This window comes from Protopterus annectens, chromosome 14.part0 (assembly GCF_019279795.1).
Source record: "Protopterus annectens isolate FY-2018-M chromosome 14.part0, PAN1.0, whole genome shotgun sequence".
In the NCBI taxonomy this organism is placed as follows: domain Eukaryota; kingdom Metazoa; phylum Chordata; order Ceratodontiformes; family Protopteridae; genus Protopterus; species Protopterus annectens.
This window is the reverse complement of record NC_056748.1, coordinates 12,774,015-12,798,094: the sequence shown is the minus strand read 5'-3', so window position 1 is coordinate 12,798,094 and position 24,080 is coordinate 12,774,015. Positions and strand designations below refer to the sequence as shown.

Sequence of the window (24,080 nt, the reverse complement as noted above, 5' to 3'; positions counted from 1 at the left end):
TGCTCTACTAATTATTTCTTTCTTAACAGCAGCTTCTGTTCTAGATTCTAATAAAAACTCTACCAGTGCTGGTCTTTCACTGAAGACCCCCCTATTTCTTTCTCTTTGCCTATACTCTAATATCAATCCTTGATAAGGAAGGCAATCGCTATCCTGCAGTACATATAAATTCTCGGCCTCTTCCAATTCTTTTAAGTTCAAAACACAATAGGGATTCAGCATAGGTGCTGCAATATCCTGACCTTAAACATTTTGTTTGTCATGATCTCTTTCTGAAAGTTGGAATCTATCAAAATTTAACAGACTATTCTTCAACATTCTTTTCTATGCAGTTCTGAATATATTATTTTCCAGCACTATTCTTTTAAGTTCTCTCTCTAATTATTTGCTCCAAATACCTTGGTTCTTTTACCAGTTTTCTCCAATAAATTCTAGCCCTCTCTTGCCTGTTGTCTGTATCCCTAATTGCAGTCATCTCGACTGAGAAAATCTCCTTCTCCACTCCCATGTTGGCTTAGTTCTTAGGATACTTTCTGCTACCTTATAAATATAACATTCTGCATGGTTACTGCTATTCTCCTTAAGGATCTGCATCAAAAATCCAACTCTCTCCTTGTTTCTTGAGCCCTCCCCCACACATTTCATCATCATACCTTCCCACTTTGAATTGTAGGTTTCTGCTTGTGTTATGTATAGGAGCCTTAACTGTGTAGCTCTGAAATACCCCTTCAAATCAGGTAATCCCAAACCGCCTTGTCAACTGGAAGAATCACCTTATCCCACTTTATTCTTGCCATCTTCCTTTCCCACATAAATCCTTAAGCTCTTTATTATTTGCTATCCACAACTACTCCTCTGGTTGATAAAAATATGCCTGATCTGTGTATAAAACTAAAGGGACTAAAATATTTTAACTGCTTATATCTTGCTAGCCATATCCATATAACAGAGATTCAAATTTCTCAGTTTTTGTATTATCATTTGTTTAGTTTCTTCCCACATATCCCTAGCTTCCACACCAGAATCCATTTTAATTCATACTCCTAAGTACTTCGTTTTATCATATCCCCATAAATATGGATATTGCTGAACAAATTCATGTGTGGGTACATAAATTACAGGTACTGTCTTTGTTTTACCTTCATTAATTATGTATCCCAAAAAGATATGAAACTGCCTCAAAATGTTCCACAACACTGAAATGTCCTTTCCTGGTTTCATCACATATAAAATAATATCATCTGCAAACAGACCCGGCTTTTCTTGACTACCATACCAATTATATCCTTGAATTTCTGAGTCTCTTATTTTATTTGCCAGTGGATCTAAATATAGTGCAAATAACAAAAAGGAAAGAGGACACCCCTGCCTGGCTCCTCTGCTCAAACAGAAATTATGAGAGAGGAACCCACTCAATTTAATTTTTGCCTGTGCTCCCTAATCAACCTTATAATTTTATCAGGGAATGCAAATGCTTCCACTGCCCTGCTTATAAACTCCCAGCTTGCTCGGCCAAATGTTTTTACTGCCTCAATACCCACCAACAACAGTGGGATTTTCTTACATTCAGCTTCCCTCTGGACCATCAGTGTTCTCTTACTGTTGTGAAATATTTACCTCCCCTCCACAAAACCACACTGATCCATGTTAATCAATTTTGACAACACCTTTGCCATTCTTTTAACCATTATAGACATAAACCCTTTATAATTATGGTTTAGAATTGAAATGAGCCTGTATGAAGCTGGATCTGATGGATCTTTACTCTCTTCAGGTATTACTGTTACCATCACTTTCTTCCAGGATGATGGTACTTCTCCTCCTCTTAAAATACTGTTAAACAAAACCTTCCAGATCTTTACCAGATTTCCCTCCTAGTTTCCAAACTTCCACAGAAATACCATCTATTCCTGGGGACTTTCCTGTTGATTGGTTATACATCACAATTTTTATCTTATCTCCTCCTATCCTAAGTATTAGTAATTGAGCCTTATCTACCTCTAACCTTGGCATATTTAATTCTTCCATAAACATTGCAATTTGTACCTTTTCTTGATCTCCATATTCTTCTCCTTTATACAGACTTTCATAAAATTTCTGAAATATTTCTAGTACCTCTACTGGATCTCTTATCTTCCTTGTTATAGCCTCCCTAACCTTGGCAACAACCCTTTCTACTTTCTGTTGCTCGAGTCATTGCTATAAAAGTTTCTTTATCAGACTGTCTCCATGAGACATGAGAACCAGATACAGGGTCGCTCCTACAAGTATTTATTCAGTTATTTAGTTATTTGTTAGAGAAGAGCTTCATTATATTGAATGTCCATTTTTATTTATTTGCTTTCTCTTAAAACTTGTTACTACGGAAAGCCAAGAGCCTTAATCCAGTAATTACCTTATGCAAGAATGAGAAAAAGCACATTTTTTTTGTATCATACTTTTTTGAACAGACTTTAATCTTATTTTTTTACAATGCAGTCCCTACATGTCTTAAGACTGAACATGGAGAAAGAGAAAAGAAGGAAAAAAGGGGCACCTGTTTAATTTTGTATCCCAATTACACTTGAAAATAACTGAGAAAACTTCACTTTATAGCATGCAGCTATCATGCACTATACAAATATTATTGTAAATAACAAAAGTTTGTTTTACTTACAGTTAGCTCTATCCTTCCTCTTCCCCTCTCCTAAGTGTTCCTCCAAACATTAATGACACAAAGTAGGGCACATGCTTTAGAGTCCCATACAAGTTTAACAAAAGTTAAAAACTCCAATATTTCCAGGTTTAATTGTTTTGTCATGTGCTTTATAATCCCACGGTAATTTGTCAATTTCCAAGTTGCTAGTTTTATTCCTGTTCATCTCCAGCTCCCAAATCCAGTCTCTGCTTCCTTTCCAATGTACTCTTGGTTCTCCTAGTCAACTCTTGTGCTTTTTTCTGTCTCTCAAACATTTTCTGTTGAAACACTGGAAGAGGTTTCACTGGCACAGTTTCTCTGTGGTCTTTATTACCAGAAGAACAAGAAATAGACTCTCCTTTTGTTTTTGTTGGGCCTCCTTAGTATGTTCTGCATTAAAAAATGATTTTGCCCCTCCAGGAAAGAATATTCTGAAGATAGCTGGATACAGCAGTTTGAATCTCACACCTGCTTCTCAACATTCCCTGATTAGTGGAATAAATTTACTCCTCTTATTCCTGGTGTACAGTGAGTAATAATTTTCCACAAATACTCTATTGCCTCCTAATTTTTAGTACTTTGTTCTTCTACAGTTTTGGCAGAACCAACTCCTTCTGCTGGTAGGATTGCATCTTTACTATTAAAGGTCTAGGTTGCTTTCTCATGGTCAGGTTTAGAACATACACATGATGTGCCCTTTGAATTAACAACTCCTGCTCTGGGATACCAGTCCAGTTGCTTATTTGTACCATCATAAAATTCATAAATTCTGTTCCTTCCAGCTTATCTGGTGCATCAGAAAATCTCAGGTTAAACCCTACATGCTCTGTCCTCTAATTATATTATTTTTTGAAACATCTCTACTTAAGCAGTCTCACATTCGGTCAACCTTTTCTTCATTTTGACCTCTGATTTTTGCAGTTTTATTGCCTCATTTGAATATCAAATTAAAGCTTCTTCCATTTTATCTAGTCTTTTGTTATTTGAGTTGATATACTCCATCAGTGTTTCATTTATTTTAATCAGCTCTGAGTATGTTTGATTTATTTTTTTACCCTAAATTACTAGAAGTCATGTTTTGTACCATAGCTGGAGTTTGCACTGCTTTTTGCTGAACAGCTGCAGAATTCTTCCCAGTCAGTGTTTCTTCCTTACCTTTTGTGGTTAATTTTCTTTCAGGTTCTCTGAATTTATTTTTTGCTACAATCCAGGCAGTGACCTTACTAGCCAGTAACTGAAATTCACACAAAAAATGAGCCCACCAGCTTTCTCTTCTGAGTTTCTATTTTCACACTGGGAGAACTGAAATTAAGCTGTTACTCAGTGTGCAGTCAACTTGGAAGCTGGTATTAGGTCTCTTGGTAAGTAAACTAAGGACTTATACCAAATAAAAATACAAATTAAAGTTTCAAAGAATGCTTCTTTTGCTTTATTTTATTTAGATGATTATGCTAAACCATCTTGGTGGTCAGTAGACTACAATCAGAATGAACAGAAAAAGAAATCTAAAGGAGCTTTGTTTGAATAAATGTTTCTCAAATGAGCTTTATTTGAATAAAGCTCCTTTGAGAAACACGGCTGTAAAAGATGCATTCTTTGAAACTGGATTTTCTATTGTTATTTGGTATAGCTCATTTGTTAATTTACCAAGGGAGTCAAATACTCTTGTAGCCCTTCTATGATCTCAAGCTAATCCTTTTAGCTTTCATTTGAGGGTAGGGATATCACTTCTGGAGATGGTCAGGGGCTGAGTTCACATGCGTCTCTATCATGGGAGCAGACTTTTGGGTATTAACAGAAATTTCAGTAATACTGCTTTAACATTTAACGATTTTACTGGGTGAATAATGTTATAATATTTGCAAGGCGGTGCAATGTAATGATGTGACTTGATTTTCTTTTAAATTTTTTCATTTATTAATTTATAAAAGCTTGAGGCTTACATCTTACTTATGTCTGTAAGGGTAACATCACAGCATTATTGTGACTGCTAGTATCTGCCATTTTTGAAGAGAGAGACTGATTGGCTATAAGGTTCTATAATTGAATATATTGGTTAGCTCAACTGAAGTGTATTCAGTAACTGAGACTTAGTACCAGATTTGTCAGGTTTGTAGCAGCATGAACAGTGATAATACAAAAAAGGGTTATTGTTTCTGGAGTAGTACAGTATCAGTATCCCCATGCAAGGAAGTGTGTGTGTGTGTGTGTGTGTGTGTGTGTGTGTGTGTGTGTGTGTGCGTGTGTGAAAATAATTTAAGTGTCAATTACTGATGATAAGGTTGAAGAATGCACTAGAAGGCAGTGGGCTCAGACTAAAGTGAGTGAAATCCTCGTGACTAGTGATTATAAATCATGTTGTGGATGTACCATGCTGTCCATAACCCAATGCAATCATGTACATTTGTACTACATTAAGGCCAGTCAGACCTTGTACAGAAAATGGTGCAAGTGGTGTGGGATTCAAGGATCATAACCCCTATTCTTGACATATCTTGTGTCAGCGGTTTGAGATTTAAGGTACATAAACCTTGTATATTACAGTTATATATATCTGAAAAGAGCCATGTCCGACACGTGGAATTTCCATAATGATTTAATAATTCACACATGGAACAATACTCTCAATGTCTTTCCTCACATCGCTTTCTCTTGCAAGGTTTAAGTTCTGACTTAAGCAGTGGTTGTACACAATGTAATCAGAAAATCCATAATATGTAGAAGCAAAGGGACTATTGCAGTCAGCAGCAACTGTTTGTACTTATAAATATGCCACACAAGCTCATGGCAGCCATGATGAGGTTCCCACTTACAAAAGACATTCTTTTTTCTTAAAAAAAATGTCCCTACATCACACATAAAATACTTACTCAGTAAGCTCAAGCCCTCTTCACTCCCCTTTGACAACATACCTGCAGAATATCTAAGGCTATTTTCATTGCTCATCCAGTCATCATCTTCATCAATAGATTAATTCAGGAATCACATGTCCCATCTCTCTGTAAAAATTCTACAGCATACCCCTTCACAAAGACGGTAGCTCCTCTGATGTAACAAACTTTATGTCTATCACTAACTTATCCCCCTTTCTAAAATTCTAGAAAAGTGCATTAGTTAGCAAATCTAACGATACCCTTTTCAAGAAAAACTGCTAACCTCTACCCAACACTGTTTCTTGCCCATACCATAGCACAACAACTGCCCTGGATGCCTTCTGAGATAACATCATCAAAGCTACAGATAATAATAACTTGGTCTCTTGTCTGTGTTCAGATCTCTCTCCACAGCCATTGACACAGCCTCTCAATCCAAATTACACTCTAAAATGTCTGCACTTGGTCTGATTAATACAACACACAGCTGGTTAAGTAGCTACCTTTCTCATCAGCAACAGCCTGTAAAATGTCTCTCTACACACTTTTCTTTTCCTCCTATTGTTGAGTCCAGTTCAGCCAGTGTGGTGGATTTTAGTGTTTGGTGTTGGTTTTGGCTACTCCATCCTTCGAAATTGTTATTGTAAATATGCTTCTTTTATCCCAGTTAATACTGCTGTACCCCATAGCTCTATCCTTGGATCTCTTCTCTTTAACATCTTTATTAACAACTTATATACATCCTTTCAACAGGCTTCCCTCATCCAATACATTGACGACTTCACCCTCATCTGCTCATTGAACACTCTTCCCCATTCACACTACATTTCTCAAAATACCTTTGACTCCTTTGAACATTAGCTCTGTGAAAACCAACTCTTCCTAAATCCCAATAAAACTAAGCTATTACTATTTCACCTTATACCTCTAACACATCTCAAAAGCTAGGAAGTATCTGTTGTATCTGCTTGTGGTCCTGAGAAAGTTCTGCAAAAAAAGAAAAATAACAAAGAAATCAAAAGTATCTCTAATTACCTACATCTTAAAAAAAAAAGATCCGATATGCAAAGTTTTAGCCTCTAAAATGACATTAACAACATTAACTGGACCCCCTTTCCTTCTACAAAAAATTCCATAACCCTGTCTGAACTATGTTAAACTATATTCTCCTTGCTCTCCAAAAAACAGACACCTCACAGTTAAGTACTTAAGAAAGGCAAACAGTTATCCTCAGATGACCACAGACCTTCACCAACTTATGAGATTAAGTACTCTTCCTGGTCCAACTGCAAAGCATCTAAATCACACTGCATGCATTTGACAAGACCACAGGCTGAAACAAATGCTATTGCATTCCTCCCATTTTATGCCTAAATGAGCTAGTCGAAATGTTCTGCCATAAACCACTTTCATTGCACTACCAATGCAGGTGTCTTGTTGTACCTGAGCCCAGTGAGTCTTCGGAAAATAATTGTAAATCTCACATCTTAATCATATCTCAGCTAACTTACTCTCTTTTCAATCAAGAAAATGTAGACTTCAATGGAATATACTCATAGTTTGTGTAACATTGCAAAGGATACATCATCTACTAAGTCCCTTACCTCTCCATTCTTTCGGTCACCCAGCAAATATTCCAACAGCCTTGAAAAATGTCACTATTGTGCCTGTTCCTGTATGCCCCTCTCCAGCTCCCCATCAGAATACAGACCAATCTCACTATTCTCACTGTTGTCACACCTAGGAAAACTCCTATAAAAAGCCATCCATAAACAGACTACAGACTATCTCTATAAAAGCAATCTTCTGTCTCTGCAAAAGCCTGGATTTACCAAAGAGTGAAGCAGACATGTATGCTTAAGTAACTAGCACCAGCCTAACAAAAGCAGACCAGAGTCATCTTAGTGGTGCAGTCAACAAGGCCTATAATTTAATGAGCCATATGCATCAACATTTCTTGCAGCCTTACACTGCCAAACTCTACAACTGGCTCAAGATCAAAGGACTCACCTTAAATGCTAAACAAAAATAATAAATGCATGCATGCTACTTGTCACACCACCAAGATGTAAAACACTGCCTAAATGTCTACCAGCCATTACATATCAAAACAACAAAACTAAACACATCACCCTCTTTAAATACCTTGATCTGACAAAGGATCCTGCTCTTTCCATAACCAAGCAGACAGCTTAAAAGTAAAAACAGAAGGGCATTTACATGGTTGTCATAGAATTTCCAGATTTCTCACATATAAGGGCAGAAAAACCACAGGTAAGGATATACTACAGACTCACATGGAACATGGTCTCCATTTCTGAATCACTCCTCCAGGAAAAAAATTCTCTAATCTTCAGACTCTACCAAACCATATCTATGGATTCATCCCCTAATATTCCCTCATACTGAACATCGTTGCTCTTCCTCATTCTAGAAAGAGCCAGAATTATCTTTCTTATCATCATGCCAAAGTCATACACAATCTAACCACTCCACAACAGTCCTTACTCAGACCTTCCCTACCAGTGAGCTCAGATCCCATGATAACAATACCACGATCCTCCAAAGAGCTCCAAAGATACTCCACATAACAGAAAATGGCTTTTCAGTTCTTGGACTTACCAAGTTAAGGGAACCTCTTTGCTGTGATTTGGAGTTGGTGCAGAGGTTAAGGTTTTTGAGCAGTAGTTCTTGTGGTGCAGGGTTTGATTACCTCTACCCTTATTTGCCTCCTGTATGCCCTTGAGTAAGTTACTTAACCAGACACTTAATCCAGGTTCATCCCTGAAAAAGGAGTAAGTTACTTAACCAGACACTCAATCCAGGGTCATCCCTGAAAAAGGACTGCGTCCAGTGAGACTGCTTACTTAACAAATAGGATTGTTGCTATTATTATGAGTATTAATCTTAACTTGAAGCCTTACTTAGTCTTAAAGCCACTTGCTCCTGCTTCACACAGTCAGCAGTAACCAAGGTAGTGATAGTCTTCACCCCACTATTTCCCACCGAAGGAGATTTCTGTAACTGGTCAAGCATGTATGCTGCATTGCAAATGATTGTAAATAACTGCTAAACAATGCTACAGATTAAAAAAAAAAAGTACTGTCTATATGTGAATATTAGCTGAATTTAGTTTTTCACTGATTTGTCAAACTATAAATGTGAAGAGTGTGTGAATTGGTGTATCATTTTATTCAGCAGTATCAACTCTCCTATTCTGACATGTGAATATGTAATCTGTGAAGCCGACTGTGTAGGAGCTAATGAATATTTTTGCAATCTAGGTAGCAGCTTGTGAATTAATCATTATATATTTATAGGATCAGATATAGGTTCATAGAAGGTTACTAAGCTAATGGCCATAGGGCCAATACAAGCCTAGCCATGTTTATCCCGAGTTGCCCCAATTGTCAGAGGTTAGGTGAGTGAAGTTCACAGAGGTAAGACTTTATGGTAATTAATGCCGACTGCCTCTGTCAATGAAGGACATGGGTGCCACCTCAAGAGTGAATTTTCTTTTTACCCATCCATTGATCTAGGTTGCATTTGAAGAGGGTCAGGGAGGGGCTCTGTTGTAGCAGTATCTAGGAGATCTATCTATCTCTCCAGCATGATTTGTTCATGTCAGAGGCTAGGTCAAGCTCCTAGAGCGAGTGACCCTCATGCAGTTTGATTTACAAATGTACAGCATTTCTATCAGGGCTGGGTCAGAGACTGTCCTGTAAGCCAGACACAGGTCACCCCTTAGCAGCATGTAGGAGACAGAATACAAGTGCCTGGTGAGGTCATGCAAAAGGGAGCATTGTACTCAATTATTAGTCTGATGAGGGATGAATATAATGGAATTATAACATCCTTAGATCTAGATGCGACGCCTTTACTTATGAGATGTGCCACATAGTGGGATTTCCTTACCACTGTGGATATGTGGTGGTGGTTGAAGTTCATATAACTCAAGTACCGCTGGGTCTGCACTTGAAAGGTGCTGTCTATAATGTAATTAGCAGGGATGTCAGCTTTTCAAAGGGAATAACAATGCAAATTTCTGCATTTAGCTTTAATCTGTGGCTTTGGCACCAATCATTTGTCTGCATTAACCCTTTCTGCAGTACATTAACATCATTGGGGGACTCGATGATTGCTCCATATTTGCATTTGTCAATGAACTTGGTCAGCCACAGACCATTCACATTTGCCTTTACATGTGAAAAATAAATTCCAAACAGTAAAGGGCCCAGAGCAGAACCCTGCACTATGCCACTGGTGACTAGTCTTTTGTTAGAAGTGAAATCCCCTATTTTAACAGTATGTTCCCTGTCACTGAGCCAACTGACTACCTATCTGGTGACATAGGGGTTAATTCCCAATTGGGAGAGTTAGTTTCTCTATAACATCTGAGTGCGGGGTTGTGTCAAATGCCTTGCCTAGGTTAAGGTGGGCGGTATGCACGGTCTTTCCCTCGTCCGGGGCATTGGTGACTTTCTCAAAGAAATCAACCAGGTTGAACAGGCATGTTCTACACTTAACGAGTCCAAACTGGGTTGACTCTAGAGTTTGGAGATTCCTGTGTCCTATAAATTTTTTTTTCTGCATTTGTATTTGATGGTACATATTTTTAAATGTATACATTTTTATATGTTTTTAGAAGCATTTTTCTTTAAATAGTTAAATGGTTCTGTCATGTGATTTGTGATGATAGTATAAAATGGGTGTTTTAGCAACAATGTAGGTACACCTGAAGAAGAATTTAGTGAAAGCACTTGTGTTGACAAACAGCTGTGTTGGTTGAAGAAACTGGAGCCTTGCCTTTGCTTTTTTTCTGCATTTATTCTTGGACCTTCAGCATGGCTTGGGAGTGCCTTCTGTGTGGAGTCTGCATGTCCTCCCCGCGGTTGGGTAGCGTTCGAAAGACATGCATGCGTAAATGGGTGTCCCTTCGCTGAAGGTTGGGCATCGTGCTGGCACCTCGGTGTTTCATAAAAATCTACTGCCAATCATTAGCGGACCGGAGTTCCGCTGTGGCGACCCGTTACCAGGAAAAAGCCGAAAGACAAACAACAACAACAATTCTTGGACCTTTGGTGGCTTACTGCAGAGACACATGGATTTTGTTGGTTTTGTTTTTCATGTATTTAAACTTGTTGGAAACGCTCACCATCCAACCTAATACCATATTTATGGGAGACTTCAATTACCTTTCTATTAACTGGAAGTCATATATAACACCAAACGTATAGTCACAGAGATTCCTGGATTTTGTAAACACAAACGCCCTAGACCAGAATGCAAATACACCAACAAGGGATGGAATCATACTGGATCGTACTAGATCCGATTCTCACTAATATGGGGGAGTGCAGCACACCCTCTAGTGTAATGTCTTCTCTGGAAAGGTCAGACCACAAAATATTCTCCTTTGAAGTAAAAATAAAACCTGGAACCCCTTATCAACCCTGGAATATTCAGGAACTACTCTAAGGCTAACTTCCTACTATTAAGTAATAACATAGAAACATTTCAAGCCACCATAAATCCTGAGAACACTGCTGCCTATGCAGAACTGTTCACAGAAACCCTATACCCTAAACCCCTATAGGTTGGGAGGGTGGCCTAATGGTTAAGGTGTATGCCTTACAAACACAAGGTGCAGGGTTTGAGTCTCACAAGGGGATAATTGGCTACTAAAAAAATGGCTCGCAAGAGCAGTTAGCTTCGTACTAATCTATGAACCTATGAACCTATACAAGAATGTTAATAGCTGCATAGAGACAGCTGTACCCACCAGGAAGAAGTACAGAACTAACTCAACAAACAAGCCACCCTGGTAGAATCACAACATCAGTAGTCAAGCAAAACTAACAACTCAGAGGACAAATAAAGACTACGAAAGCCAAATTTGAAATACATTTGGCCACCCAGGCAAGGAAAACCACAAGGTATTCTTTAGCTATGTCCGTAACCTCAAAAGCAATATGCAACTGTGCGCACAGCTCATTGTAAATGCAGCCACCTACACTTTAATCAGAAGATATACCAAACCTACTGGATGGCAAATTCAGCTCCAACAATATCCCTCTCTACCAGAGCAAACTTCCCTCAGGAAATACCATCAAATACAACTTCCCCTACTATCACTAGGGAACAGGTCCTTAATGCTATTTCTAAGGCCAAGAACACTGCATCAATGCACCCAGATAATATCCCAGGATGCCTTCTAAACAACATGAAACATGATCTAGCAGGTTGTCTTGAATTGCTATTTAACTGTAGCCTCCAAAAAGGCTTCTTGCCTCATGAATGGAGAGCAGCCGCAGTCATCCCTCTGCACATAGGTGGGCCATCTATAGACCTTAGAAACTACAGAACCATTAAGTCTCACTAGTCTCATATGCAAAGCCATGGAAAGAATTATCATGGAAATGATCAATAATGACATAGGAAACCTCCAGACACTGGACCCAACCCAATTTGGTTTCATCGAGGGCAGGCCATGCCTGCTCAACCTGGTGGACGTCTTTGAGAAGGTCACAAAAGCAATGGATGAGGGCAAAATGCTTCACACAGCCTATCTTGACCTGGCCTAGGCATCTGACTCAACCCCACATTTGAGCATTGTTGACAAACTTGCGAGGTTAGGTACAAACCCTTACCTAAACCAGTGGATAGCCACCTGGCTCACAGACAGGACCCAGGAAGTTAGAACCGGGAGTCCACCTCTACAAAGAGGGATCAGTCCTGGGACTGCTCCATCCTGGCATTTACTTCTGTGATATCAAGGCCAACGTCAATGGCATCTGGCTGACTAAATTTGCTGATGATTGCAAAATTAAGAGCTATCATTGAATCACCCACCGACACAAATGTTCTCCAAGACTAAAACTAAATGCCAAGAAATGCATAATAGTATACTTCAGGAAGTCATTCACCCCTGGTAACTATCATAGTGACAACACACCCCTAAGAGTTGACCCAGTAGTAAGAGACTTGGGGACACATATAGACAGTAATCTAGCCTTTGACTCTCACGTCTACAGTAGTGAGGAAATCACTCTATGTTGTGCAACTTATAAACAAAGAATGTCCACAGAGGTTCCTCACTAAAAGAATACAGGGCATAAGTAAAATGTCCTACATAGAACACCTCAAGGCTCTATCCCTGTATTCTGTCTCAAAAGGCTGTTGAGGGGAGATCTATATCTGGCATATAAAACACTGTTATAACCCACTCTGATAGAGCTCCTACATATGCGCAAAACAAACAGAATCAGAATTACCCATTCGAAAGACTTAAACCTTGCCTGTGATATCAATAGGACCTGCTGGAGAAACAGGTATGTATCCCAGAGACTACCCCTTCTCTGGAATAGGCTCCCCATCAATATAAAGCAGAGTTCCTCCCTAACCCAATTCAAGTGTAACGTGGACAAACTGGATGGGGAACAGGAAATTCATCCTGGTTTGACACCTATGTCTCTAATGGACACAGGCAGCCTGTAAATGATTCATCTCTGAGGCCCCTACTTGTAAATGTCTCTCCTCCCAAGCTCCTACTTACATTTATCAAAGATACCAGAACTTGTTAGATATTTGGGATGCAGGGCTAAGCTTAAAAAGGCCCCTGTGGTTGCTATCCTACTAAACACCTATGAATCTATTATCTTTTATATTATATTTCGATCTAATAGCTTGATATAAACTAGGTAATATACACTTGTATAATTGTCCAGGAGCTTTTCCCCTTCAGGTTCCCTCTGAAAATTTGTCTGGCACAGAATGGTTAACCCTTTTAACTAAGAATAACGTAAATATTGCACACGTTGGTCAGTCTTTTATAAAATTACTTTTTATAGAATCCCTTACCTGTGTTGCAGCAATGCTAGCAATAAGGGGCTACATAAAGTCATAGTGTTTTATGTGTTTTTTTAAGTTATATCATTACACTACATTGTTGAGAAGAACATTATCTGATATGCAGACACATAATTTTAAAGCAAGGCTTTGGTTCAGACAAGTTAAAAGCAATATGGACTGAACCTGACTAAGAGTTTGGAGCAGTTTAGGCTTTTAAATACAGAGATGAAAAAAGCTTCTTCCTGCACGTTAGGAATATTAGTTTTGGTAAGAGACAAACAGATTAAAAATGAATGTTAGTGACCATCTGGCAAAGCTGGTATCATGCCACTTCTATGACTGCCAGCCCACAGTGAATCCTAAACTTATTTGGAAGAGATTCTGTAAAGTTAAAATAAGAAAAACACATTCACTTAGAATGTTTCTGTACACTGGAATAACAAAAGACAGCATGAGAAACAGAGACTGAGAATTTTTAGTATAAAGTTATCTGCAGTTTATCAAACTATGTGATCCTCTCTCGTTATTTAATGTTACGATTTATTGTCCTATTTTACTGTATTTGTTTAATCTGTTAAATTCTCTCCAAAACGTCCATGGGTTACTCAGACTGGAAGTGTGCTGCTGGTTATTATGGTAAAAAATATATTCCTTCCTAAAATATATAAATGACTGTTTCATGGACAACTAGTAAATTCTATAAGTTACCAAGCTTTATGTCCTCATCTTCAGAGCTGCTTAAAAGGTTTCATTAGCCATTTTTGAATGTCACCTCTAAATCCTCTTCAAATGAAATTAAAATGCCAATTTCAGTCTCATAAGCAATTAATTCTGTCATCTGTATGGAAAGTACATCACAAATATTTTCAAAAGAAGTGTTTCCATTACTAGCGTTCAGTTTCTGTAAGAGTATATTCATATTTCCCTGACAAATTACTGGATGTAATTTCAACAACAGCCTTTTCATTTTTTTTCCGGACCAAAATGGCATAATCAGAGATCACCAACAAAGGGAATAAGAACACAATCTTTCACTATATTTGCAGTCTGATTATTTTAATCTGAGCCAAGAGTTGGTACTGAGACAAATCTCGCTTCTGATTCAAGTTGTTTAGTGTTTACTGGTTCACTAAAGCACTGCATGTTACTTTTGGACTGTAACCAACTTAACTTTCTGAAATATTTACTGCACCATTATGATGTATTATAATGTCCATGAGACTATTGATATAAAATACATTTATTATGCACAATTTCCAGAAAATTAATAACCCTGAAAAAAACTCACCGTGCTCCAGAAGTGTAATGAATCACAACAGAGTGACCAATGATACTGTAAGTGCCAAACAATGGCATGTTGACATCAGAATACTGAGCATTTTTATTTGTCTGATTTTTCAATGTTCCATGGAATTTTCCACTAATATCACCGACTTCATACTGATCATTGGTACCGTTGCCAGGTGCAGGAGACGCAGTCACATTCACTTCAAATGGGTTGAAATGCCCCCCAGTTGAAGCACCACCACAAGGATCTGAAGATTCTGTTCTTACAGGGTATAAGTGAACATGATAATCACCAGCCAAGTTGTTTAAATTATTTAATGAAACATTCAGTGTAGTGGGATCCAGATCAGAACTTTGTGAGAATGCTATGTTTCCATTAGCTTTGCCGGCTCCAAACCACTGCCATGCTCGGGCTAAAGATGGATGGAGCACTGTAATGTTGGCACAGGCCAATCTGCTTCCATTGTTATCCGGCCCATGAATCACTATTGCTCGGTTAAGAATGGAAGCAGTCCCTGAGAGTGCAGATGTAGAGTCTGTGAAAAAGTTTTTCACTGTTACTGTATCTGGACGGTTCGTAAGGGTAATTGTCTTATGCTTTCCTGCATAGTCCCCTGTTTCACACCTGAAAGGGTTACCAGGGCTGCAGTCAGAATAATTCTTAACTGTGTCGACTTTAAAAGGGTTAAAATGCCCCTTCGTGCTAAGGCACATATTTTCATCAAAATCAGTTGTGGCACTGACTGGATATTCATGAACATGCCACTTGTGACTATTTGTTATTGAAGATGATGCATTTCCATAGCTCAGCTCCATGAATATTGATACATCTGAGTATGGATTACTTTTCATCTGCTGAAATACTATCCTTCCCACCACAGGGCTTCTGAATATTGCATGTGCTGTTATTACAGCTGTGTTGTATCTAATATTGCCACAAACATGCCTTGAAGTATCACGTTTGTGAATGACAACAGAACGGCCAGCAATGCTGTTTTTCCCAAACAGTGGCAGATTCCAGTCATTGAAAACATCTACAAATGTATCCTTATCCTGCAATGATCCATGCCTTCCACTGAGATCTCCTACCTCATACTTGTCATGTGATTGTCCTGGAACTTTGGGATATGTGGAGTTAGTGGTATCTAATCCAAAAGGATTCCAGTGCCCTCCTGTGTTGTCATCGCTGCAAAGCTGTTCTTGAGATGATTTTCTTTGTGGAACAGGAAACTGATGAATATGATATGGGCCAACTAAACTCTTGAGTCCCTCCAGAGAAACATTATATGTGGTAAGATCGAAAGGAGAGTTTTGACTAAAACTGAAAATTCCTTTGATTCCTTTCATGTTTATAGAGGCTGTAAGAAGTTTTGCTTCCAGTTCTCTCACCTCAGCACATGACCAAAAGCCCCTGTGTTCCAGCAAAGCAAAAGATTTCATGTCATCAATAGCAATTTCTTTTCGAGATTTCATGGGCTCAAAAGGAAGGCCGACTCTGAATTCACCAAGTAGCACTTTATTCCTTTGTCTAGCAAGATCGTCACAGATTGATGTGGAATTACCATCTGCAAAGTACACTGACACATTAAGATTCCTGTCACTTACATTAGGCATTATAGTAACAAAATCTGTTAAGACTCTTGAATTATGTTCTCCAATATTTTGACGAATGTACAAGGTACCAGCAATGGAATCAAAAAATTTGGCTTGCCAGGTTCTAACACTTTTATTCTTCTTTACTGTAGAGCAGGCTTTGAGGCCATCACAGGTTTCAAACACTATGGATGTATCACTTAGGTCAGGTAATGTTTTGATTAGTTCAGTTATATTTATTTCGTTTCTGATGAAAGTGAAGTTATAGATCATTTTGCCAATATTCATTTGTAGGCATGGCTGTGAGAAGTGACCATACATAACTGGAAACTCATGTAAACTGACAGTAGAATTCTCACACACATCCGACAAATTAGTTGTAGCGATTTTGAGAGTGTAGTCAAGTTCTATAGATCCGCGAATGCCCATCATGTTCACATCTGCTCTGAAGAACTCCGAAAATGCTGAACCTGTGTTAGTAAAAGAAGAGGGAACAAAAACAAAATAAGCAGAAAAACTCTGAACTTTAAAAAATAGCCTTTCTAAAAGCTTTTGTTTAACGCTAGAGGAAACTAACCTTTCTTCACAAACAAGAAAGCATACATTTTTAATTTTTACTTCTTTACCAAAATAGTAGACTCCCGACTCCCTGAGTAACGACAATTACTGAGAGGAATTTTGATATTTTTTTTCATCTGAGTTAAATAGTTACACACTTTCCCTTTAATTTACCACATTGTTTGTATTTTTTTTTCTCCAAATTAAGTTTTTATTCTGTAACATTAAAATACAATTCATGTAACTTTAAAACCATAGTGTCTCCCTGGAGAATGACCAGAATGCTGAAAGTGCCACGTTTAATGACACCTTCACCATAGCAGTCAAAATACTCAGATGACCATGATAGCTTAGACCAAAGTTCTCAGTACAGCTGTGCAGCTGGACAGTTTCTGAGTACAATTTGCTAAATTCAAATGGCTAAATTTAGGCATTTCCTTTGGTTATTCACTTCACAGCAGATAATTTATTTATTTAAGTAAATCTGCTGAGGGAAGTGAAATGCCCTACCAACAGGTTGCTCAATCACAAAGTAAATACAGGTAGCACAGTAGTGCAGTGGTTAGCAGTGGTATCTTATAGCACTTGGTTCTCTAGTCTGGTTTGAGGCAGGGGTGCCTTCTGTGCAGAGTCTGCTTCTCCCTGTGCCCATGTGAGATTTTGACAGGTGTTCCAGTTTCCCCTGTATCCTAAGAACATGTGTACATGAACTGGTAATCCTCCAAAATATCCACAGTGTGTGTGTGTGTGTGTGTGTGTGTGTGTGTGTGTGTGTGTGTGTGTGTGTGTGTGTGTGTGTGTGTGTGTGTGTGTGTGTGTGCGTGCGTGTGTGTGTGTGTGTGTAAGTGTGTGTGTGTGTGCGCGTGTATGCTGTGATAGACTGCTGCCCCATCCAGGATTCATTTTAAAGCTCAAAGAGTTCCAGGATAGGATTTAGCTCCACTGAGACCTTAGATACATTCAAATTGATAGCAGAAAATGAATCAATACCTTAGTCTGTGCACAGTACACCAGAGCAATGAAACTGTTATCCCACTTACCCCCAAGATCTGTCTCCAATATAAAATGTATGAGCCATGAAACTGTTATCCAAGATCTGTCTCCAATATAAAATGTATGAGCCATGAAACTGTTATCCCACTTACCCCCAAGATCTGTCTCCAATATAAAATGTATGAGCCATGAAACTGTTATCCCACTTACCCCCAAGATCTGTCTCCAATATAAAATGTATGTGCCATGAGGAGGGAAAATTTCCTCCTCCCACTTGTTTTCCTGACATTAAATAGACATTTCCTATAAATGTCATTTTGTTAGGAATTTCAGGGGGCCTTCAGTCCCTGCTCTGTATGTTATACAGGATTACAGCACTGACTCCACAGAAGAGCAGCCCTGCAGTCTTTTAAAAGGCATGGCATGGAATGGCATGGAATGGTATGGCTATAAGTCTGTGAAAAAATAGACTTTGCTCTTTATATGCTGCTGTTTGAACTGCAGTTTTATAACTACTGTCCTTCCCCCACAGCAAGCTGGAGACAAAGCCTACTCCTTCCATTTGTCTACTAGAGAAGCCACCCATTTACTAAATGTCCTAAAACTAGACACCATTTGGGTGACTGTCACTTCTCCTTTCTAAACGCCTGAATCAGGCACTACATTAACAATGAAAATCAATGCTGCTATCAAGTCTTCTCAAAGAAAGGACCAAGACAAACACCTTCCTCCTAGTTACTTAGACTTTCCTTGTGCACTCACCCTTCTTCTGCTACACCTATACCTTTAAATCATCACTTTGAACTTTAGCACTTTAACTAATGACATTTCATAGGTAGTAATCACAATATTTCAGTTTTGCTTGCTAAGTTCTTTGTACTTTTCCACTGATTTATATATATTATTATTAAATTTTGTACTCTTAATATCCTCTTTATTCTTATCCGTGGCATTGCTATTAGTTTTATATGTCTGTCATTTGTCTTTGCATTCTTATTATAGTCTTTTTTTGGGGGTTTTTTTGGCCTAGGCCTCACTATTCATCCAGTCTAGGAACATATCATCTCTCTTGTCACACACATTCCAAAATATTATAAAGACAGTTTAGACAATTACAGATTCAAAATATTCTGCACCTATAATGACAAAAAACCTATATTGTTCTTTTATAAAAATCTAAAAGCACACCAAAACCCAAAACCGTGACCATTAAAGCACAGACACAAACACAACTACACCTACCTCCGCACAACAACACAAACACACACACACACACACACACACACACACACACACACACACACACACACACACACAAACACTTACTATAAGAAGGGGGTCAAGCTCCCCTGCATCCCCCATTTGGAGGGCTGCACTCCCCACACCTCCCCACTTATATATATATATATATATATATATATATATATATATATATACATATACACATACATATATACTAACTCCGAGGTCGCACTAAACACCAACACACACACACAACCCACCAACATACATTCCCCAACCCCCTCACACAGACATCACACAGATACAAACACCACCACTCTCAATGCTGACACACTCACACTCTCACCTGCGTACCCTAACCCACACCTAACCCTCCCCGACACACCTACAAACACACAAACCCTCTCCAAAACCCTTAAAAACAACATACTTACCTAATGCGACATCAGTACCATGGGTTCGACATTTCCTGGTTCAATATTCTGCAGTTTCACTCATCTGCAGATTTGACACTTTGGTCTTGAGATACTGAAATTCGACATTTCAGTATTTTGAGATTCCAAAGTGTTTCTATATCAAGTATCCCCAGAAACAAAAAGTGAAGCTTGGACTAGTCATATCTTTTCTCACAAAGAATCAAGGGTGATAAACAGAGTAGTTAAGCGACCTGTAATGTCTTTGTATTAACCTGAACCCATAATGCAATGCTGCATGACAATTCTGTACCAAAGGGCAGATGTGTTGCAGACTGACACATTCTGACACCAGAGACAATATGAAAATGGTGGTCACCAGGCTGAATATGCTTGAGTTCTGGCTGATGTAGCTCAGAGACCCTCAATAGATGGCACAATGAGGAAACATGCCCTACATTTTTATACATACATCTGACAAAGCTTTTAATACTGATGAAGCCCCTGTGAGTAAAAGCGGTATATTAATTTGGTTAAGTAAGTTCCTTTTGCACCTGTAACTCATAGTTATTTTGCATTCTATTGTGCGCTGAGTGTATCCCTTCCTCTTGTGTGATAGTTTTGTCAGGAGCCGTTAAATGTCAGCCTGCTCTATTACCTTCTTCAAGGATGTCAGTGAAGAGGCTATATGTAAAGGTGTGAATTATGTGCACACATTTATTAAACATTAGAAAGTGTCTGTACAATCCAAAATCACAACTGGATTTTATCATAATTTTACCACTTTGGATTTCTAACTAGGCATAAACTACAGCAGCTTAATACATAAGGCATAAGGTTTTCATTTAAACTTAAGTTTGTCATTTCAAAATAACTACTCTTATGTGTTTAATGCCAATTGAAAATCACACTTACATTTTTTGAGACTGATAGCAAAATATAATACTAAGTATGAAAAAAAAGAAAATTATAGCAGTCCAAGAATTCAAGACTCCACTTGAATTTCATCAGAGAAAGACATTCAAGACATTTTTCCTCAAACAGCCAGTTGTTTAGAATAAATTACTTGTCTCAGTAGAAGGAACAGTTTCAGATTTCATTTTCCAATATGACAATTAAAAGTCAACCAGTAAAAAACATCAGATACTAAAAGCTCACTGCCACATGTTGAAATGTTGTGCCACTGTATTACCTACATCAAAAATAAAATGATGAACAGAATAGACTGCATACCAATAATATTAGGATTTATGGTCTGCTTGTACATTCTGAGAGGCCAAGCATGATTCACGTTCCATCAAATTAAATTGTAGCATATGGAGTATATATCTTTAAATATGCAAATGCTTAGAGACAGGAATGTGTGACATGTGGCACATGTTTTTTTATATGCAGTCATAGAGGCTGGTAACACATGTATAGTGCGTGCATCCAAATGTCATATCTAGTCTACATTATCAACAATTTAAATAAACAATGGGAGAGAAATATTCAGAGAATGACAAACCTTATGAGAAAGATCAAGCTATTAGAATTATCATCTTCATATTTTGGAATACAGAAATACTCCTTTGTAGGAAATAAGTCTCTTACCTACATAGCCATTTATGGGTTTAAAAACAAATTGCCTACTTCAGCTATATTATTAATGCACAGTCAGATAATAAGTGGTAGCCCAGGCCATGAGCTAGCTTGTCCCCTCCTCCCCTGTTGAAGGAGGGAACAAGCTAGATTACCCCCTGTGGAGGGTTGAGCCTAAAAGAGAATGTGGACCATGTCGGGGCAGTCATATGGTGGAGGTCTTGTGAGCAGAGTCCCATGATATCTCCAGCATATTAGGTTTTCGCCAGTCCTTCTGCTTTGATGTACCTTAATAGTATGGGATCAGCCGTCCAGCTATGCTAGTTGTTCATTCAATGGTCTTCATTGATGGAAAGGTCTATTGCTGAAGCTTTATTTGGAGCAGCTTTTTGTTTCACCTGGAGTTTCTCATCTGTGGGAAAAATTCTTAAGAACATTTCTGCAGTGGTGTCTACGCAGTCAAAAAATAGGCTGATGTAGAGCTTTAAGATCCGTTATTGGTTTTCATGAAGAAGACATTCAAGTGCTGCTTCATATGTTGACATTATTAATGCCTGAACATCAAAAGAAAGTAAAGGAAATTCTAGAAAGTAATGTAATGAAACTGAAGTCTCCTAACCATTAGTGAGAATGGAAGAAAAAGTTACATTTATAATACAAAAGAAAGAAAGTGAAAATACAAAAAGGAGGGGAAGAAACAACATTTAAAAGAAACAAATAAAAGTGGACTATTTTAGCATGTGTGGCTGCAGAAAATATAGCAGAAAAAAATGTTAAAGAAGAAATCTTAGAAAGCCCAAAGTCTAATAATTAATGTTAATGGCATGGGTTACACAGTACTAATCCATCTATACTTTCAAACTTTGCCTGCACTGACTCTGTCCAGTAACAGAGGATAAATATTGCACAATCCAAACTCTCAGCAAAATTTACTGCTTAAATATGTACTATAATATTTTGCTTTTATGGTAATAACTGTGGCCAAAGTATTTCTTAGGTCTCTCATCTTACAGAGCCATTAGCTGAATGAGTTCTATGCATTTAGGAAAATCCATAAATAAGTAACTCTTTCAGGTACACACTTGAAAGAAAATTGAGATTCACCTACTACCTGATCGGCCAAAAACTAAGATCAGATCATTTATCAGGGAATGGTAATCCCTCTCCATCCCTCTCAGTCAAACTTAACATATATTTTCATTAGCATTATATTGCACTGCTTATACAAACTGCACTGTATGGTTTTACACTTCTACAGCTTTTAATTTGTATTCTTTACCATTTTATAACAGAATACATAGCCGTGGTGGTACGGCAGTAGCGTTGTTACCTCACAGCAAGAGGTTCTCCCGTTCGATTCTCGGCGTGGCTTGGGAGTGCCTTCTGTGTGGAGTCTGCATGTCCTCCTCGCGGTTGGGTAGCATTCGAATGACAAGCGTGTGTAAATGGGCGTGCCTTCGTTGAAGGTTGGGAGTCGAGCTGGCACCTCGGCGTTTCGTAAAAATCTACTGCCAATCATTAGCGAACCGGAGTTCCGCTATGGCGACCCTTACCAGGAAAAAGCCGAAAAGACAAACAATAACAACCATTTTATAACAGAATACATTTTAAAAATGTATTTTTCTAAATTTGTACTTTGTAAATTTATCTTATGCAGTGGCAGAAATTGATCCTTATGGATCAGTGCATTGACTCACTAAACAAAATAAATCTTTTTACAATTGGACTGCAGTTTTTCATTTCTGTAGCCAAGTGTTAAGCCAAAAAGTAAACAAAAGTTCTGGAAATTAGTTTATTTGCCACAGTGTCCTTAACTTTTAAGAATTCCCTGCATTCATTCAAAGCTAGCTCCCCTATTATTTTTTACAGATTTTTCAGAAATCTGATCAAAACACACAGCCACATATAAATGGACTTCACGCCTTACCTTTTTAATCCCACAGTAAAAGTCCCTTCTGTACCTGCCCTGAAGTAATCTATTCCCTATCGTAACTTATATATGAAATGGCCATACTTCAGGTTGTAATACCATCAAAAGATAATCTATCAAGTCTTGTTGCTCAAAAATGCCATTTTGATAGGAAAATTGCGTTTCTCAATAACTGCTTCTTGAACTCAGTAAACTATGCTTTTCTCCAAGCTGTTGTACCAAAGTCTGCTATATAATTTAGGGGTGTAGCAGACTCATTCCCCCACATGGGGGGTGTTGGGCAGCTCTTACAGAAAGTGAAGGTGTCTATTTCTAACTTCGGTCAAGATAACTTAATAGCTCTTCTTTCAGTCTACAGTGATTCAGTCAGCTTTTAGGCATCCGTATTGTACTACACTCATCATTATACCTATAATGCCTACCAGTAGTGAGATTTATAATGGGATTTACCCTCAACTGGCCATGTTTGTTCCTGAGAGTGAATGCCTGGAAATCAAATGCACAGATCAGTATGGAATACGTCCCTACATACTTCCTACATTTCTCAGGTGTTACTGTAATTGTAGTTTTCCAAAATATTGTAATTTTGAGTACTGGCTGTTTTCTTCTGCATTATACAAGTGCTAAGCATGTACAATGACATACATTACAGTTCTTTACATTGCATGCACATAAAAGATATTTGGAGGGTAAGTAATGATTATGTCTCTAATATTAAGAAAATTAAACTACCAGTGTTAAAATATTCTGTAGTTTAATTGGTTTGGGTCAGGAGTTAGCTATGTGTTAGTACATTCCTGAGGCAACTGTTTGTCAATTCCTAAGTGAGAGTTCAAGCTTTCTGTTTTGTTGACTGATTAAAATGGTTCACATGCCTGTTGGACTGGATATCATATACTGTCATATAATACATAATATTTTGATTCTCTGAGTACAGTAATCTATTTATTTAACTAATGAAGTGACATTTAGATGTAGGAATAATTCAGTGAGACACAAAACCCTAAGGAACACAGAGACAGACATATTAATGCAGGTGAGACTGTGGTCCTGAATAGAATCCTTCCTTTAGCAGGAGTGAT

At 38.1% G+C, this 24,080-nt stretch overlaps 1 protein-coding gene across 1 annotated transcript in view; it reads right to left on the bottom strand.

The window, feature by feature from the left end:
- The window catches only part of LOC122788835, an 829,367-nt gene that overhangs the window by 751,198 nt on the left and 54,089 nt on the right, over window positions 1–24,080 (bottom strand). The window contains exon 2 of the mRNA XM_044055713.1: window positions 14,690–16,751. Coding sequence (XP_043911648.1) covers window positions 14,690–16,751 — 2,062 coding nt within the window. The remainder of the gene's footprint in view (window positions 1–14,689; window positions 16,752–24,080) is intronic.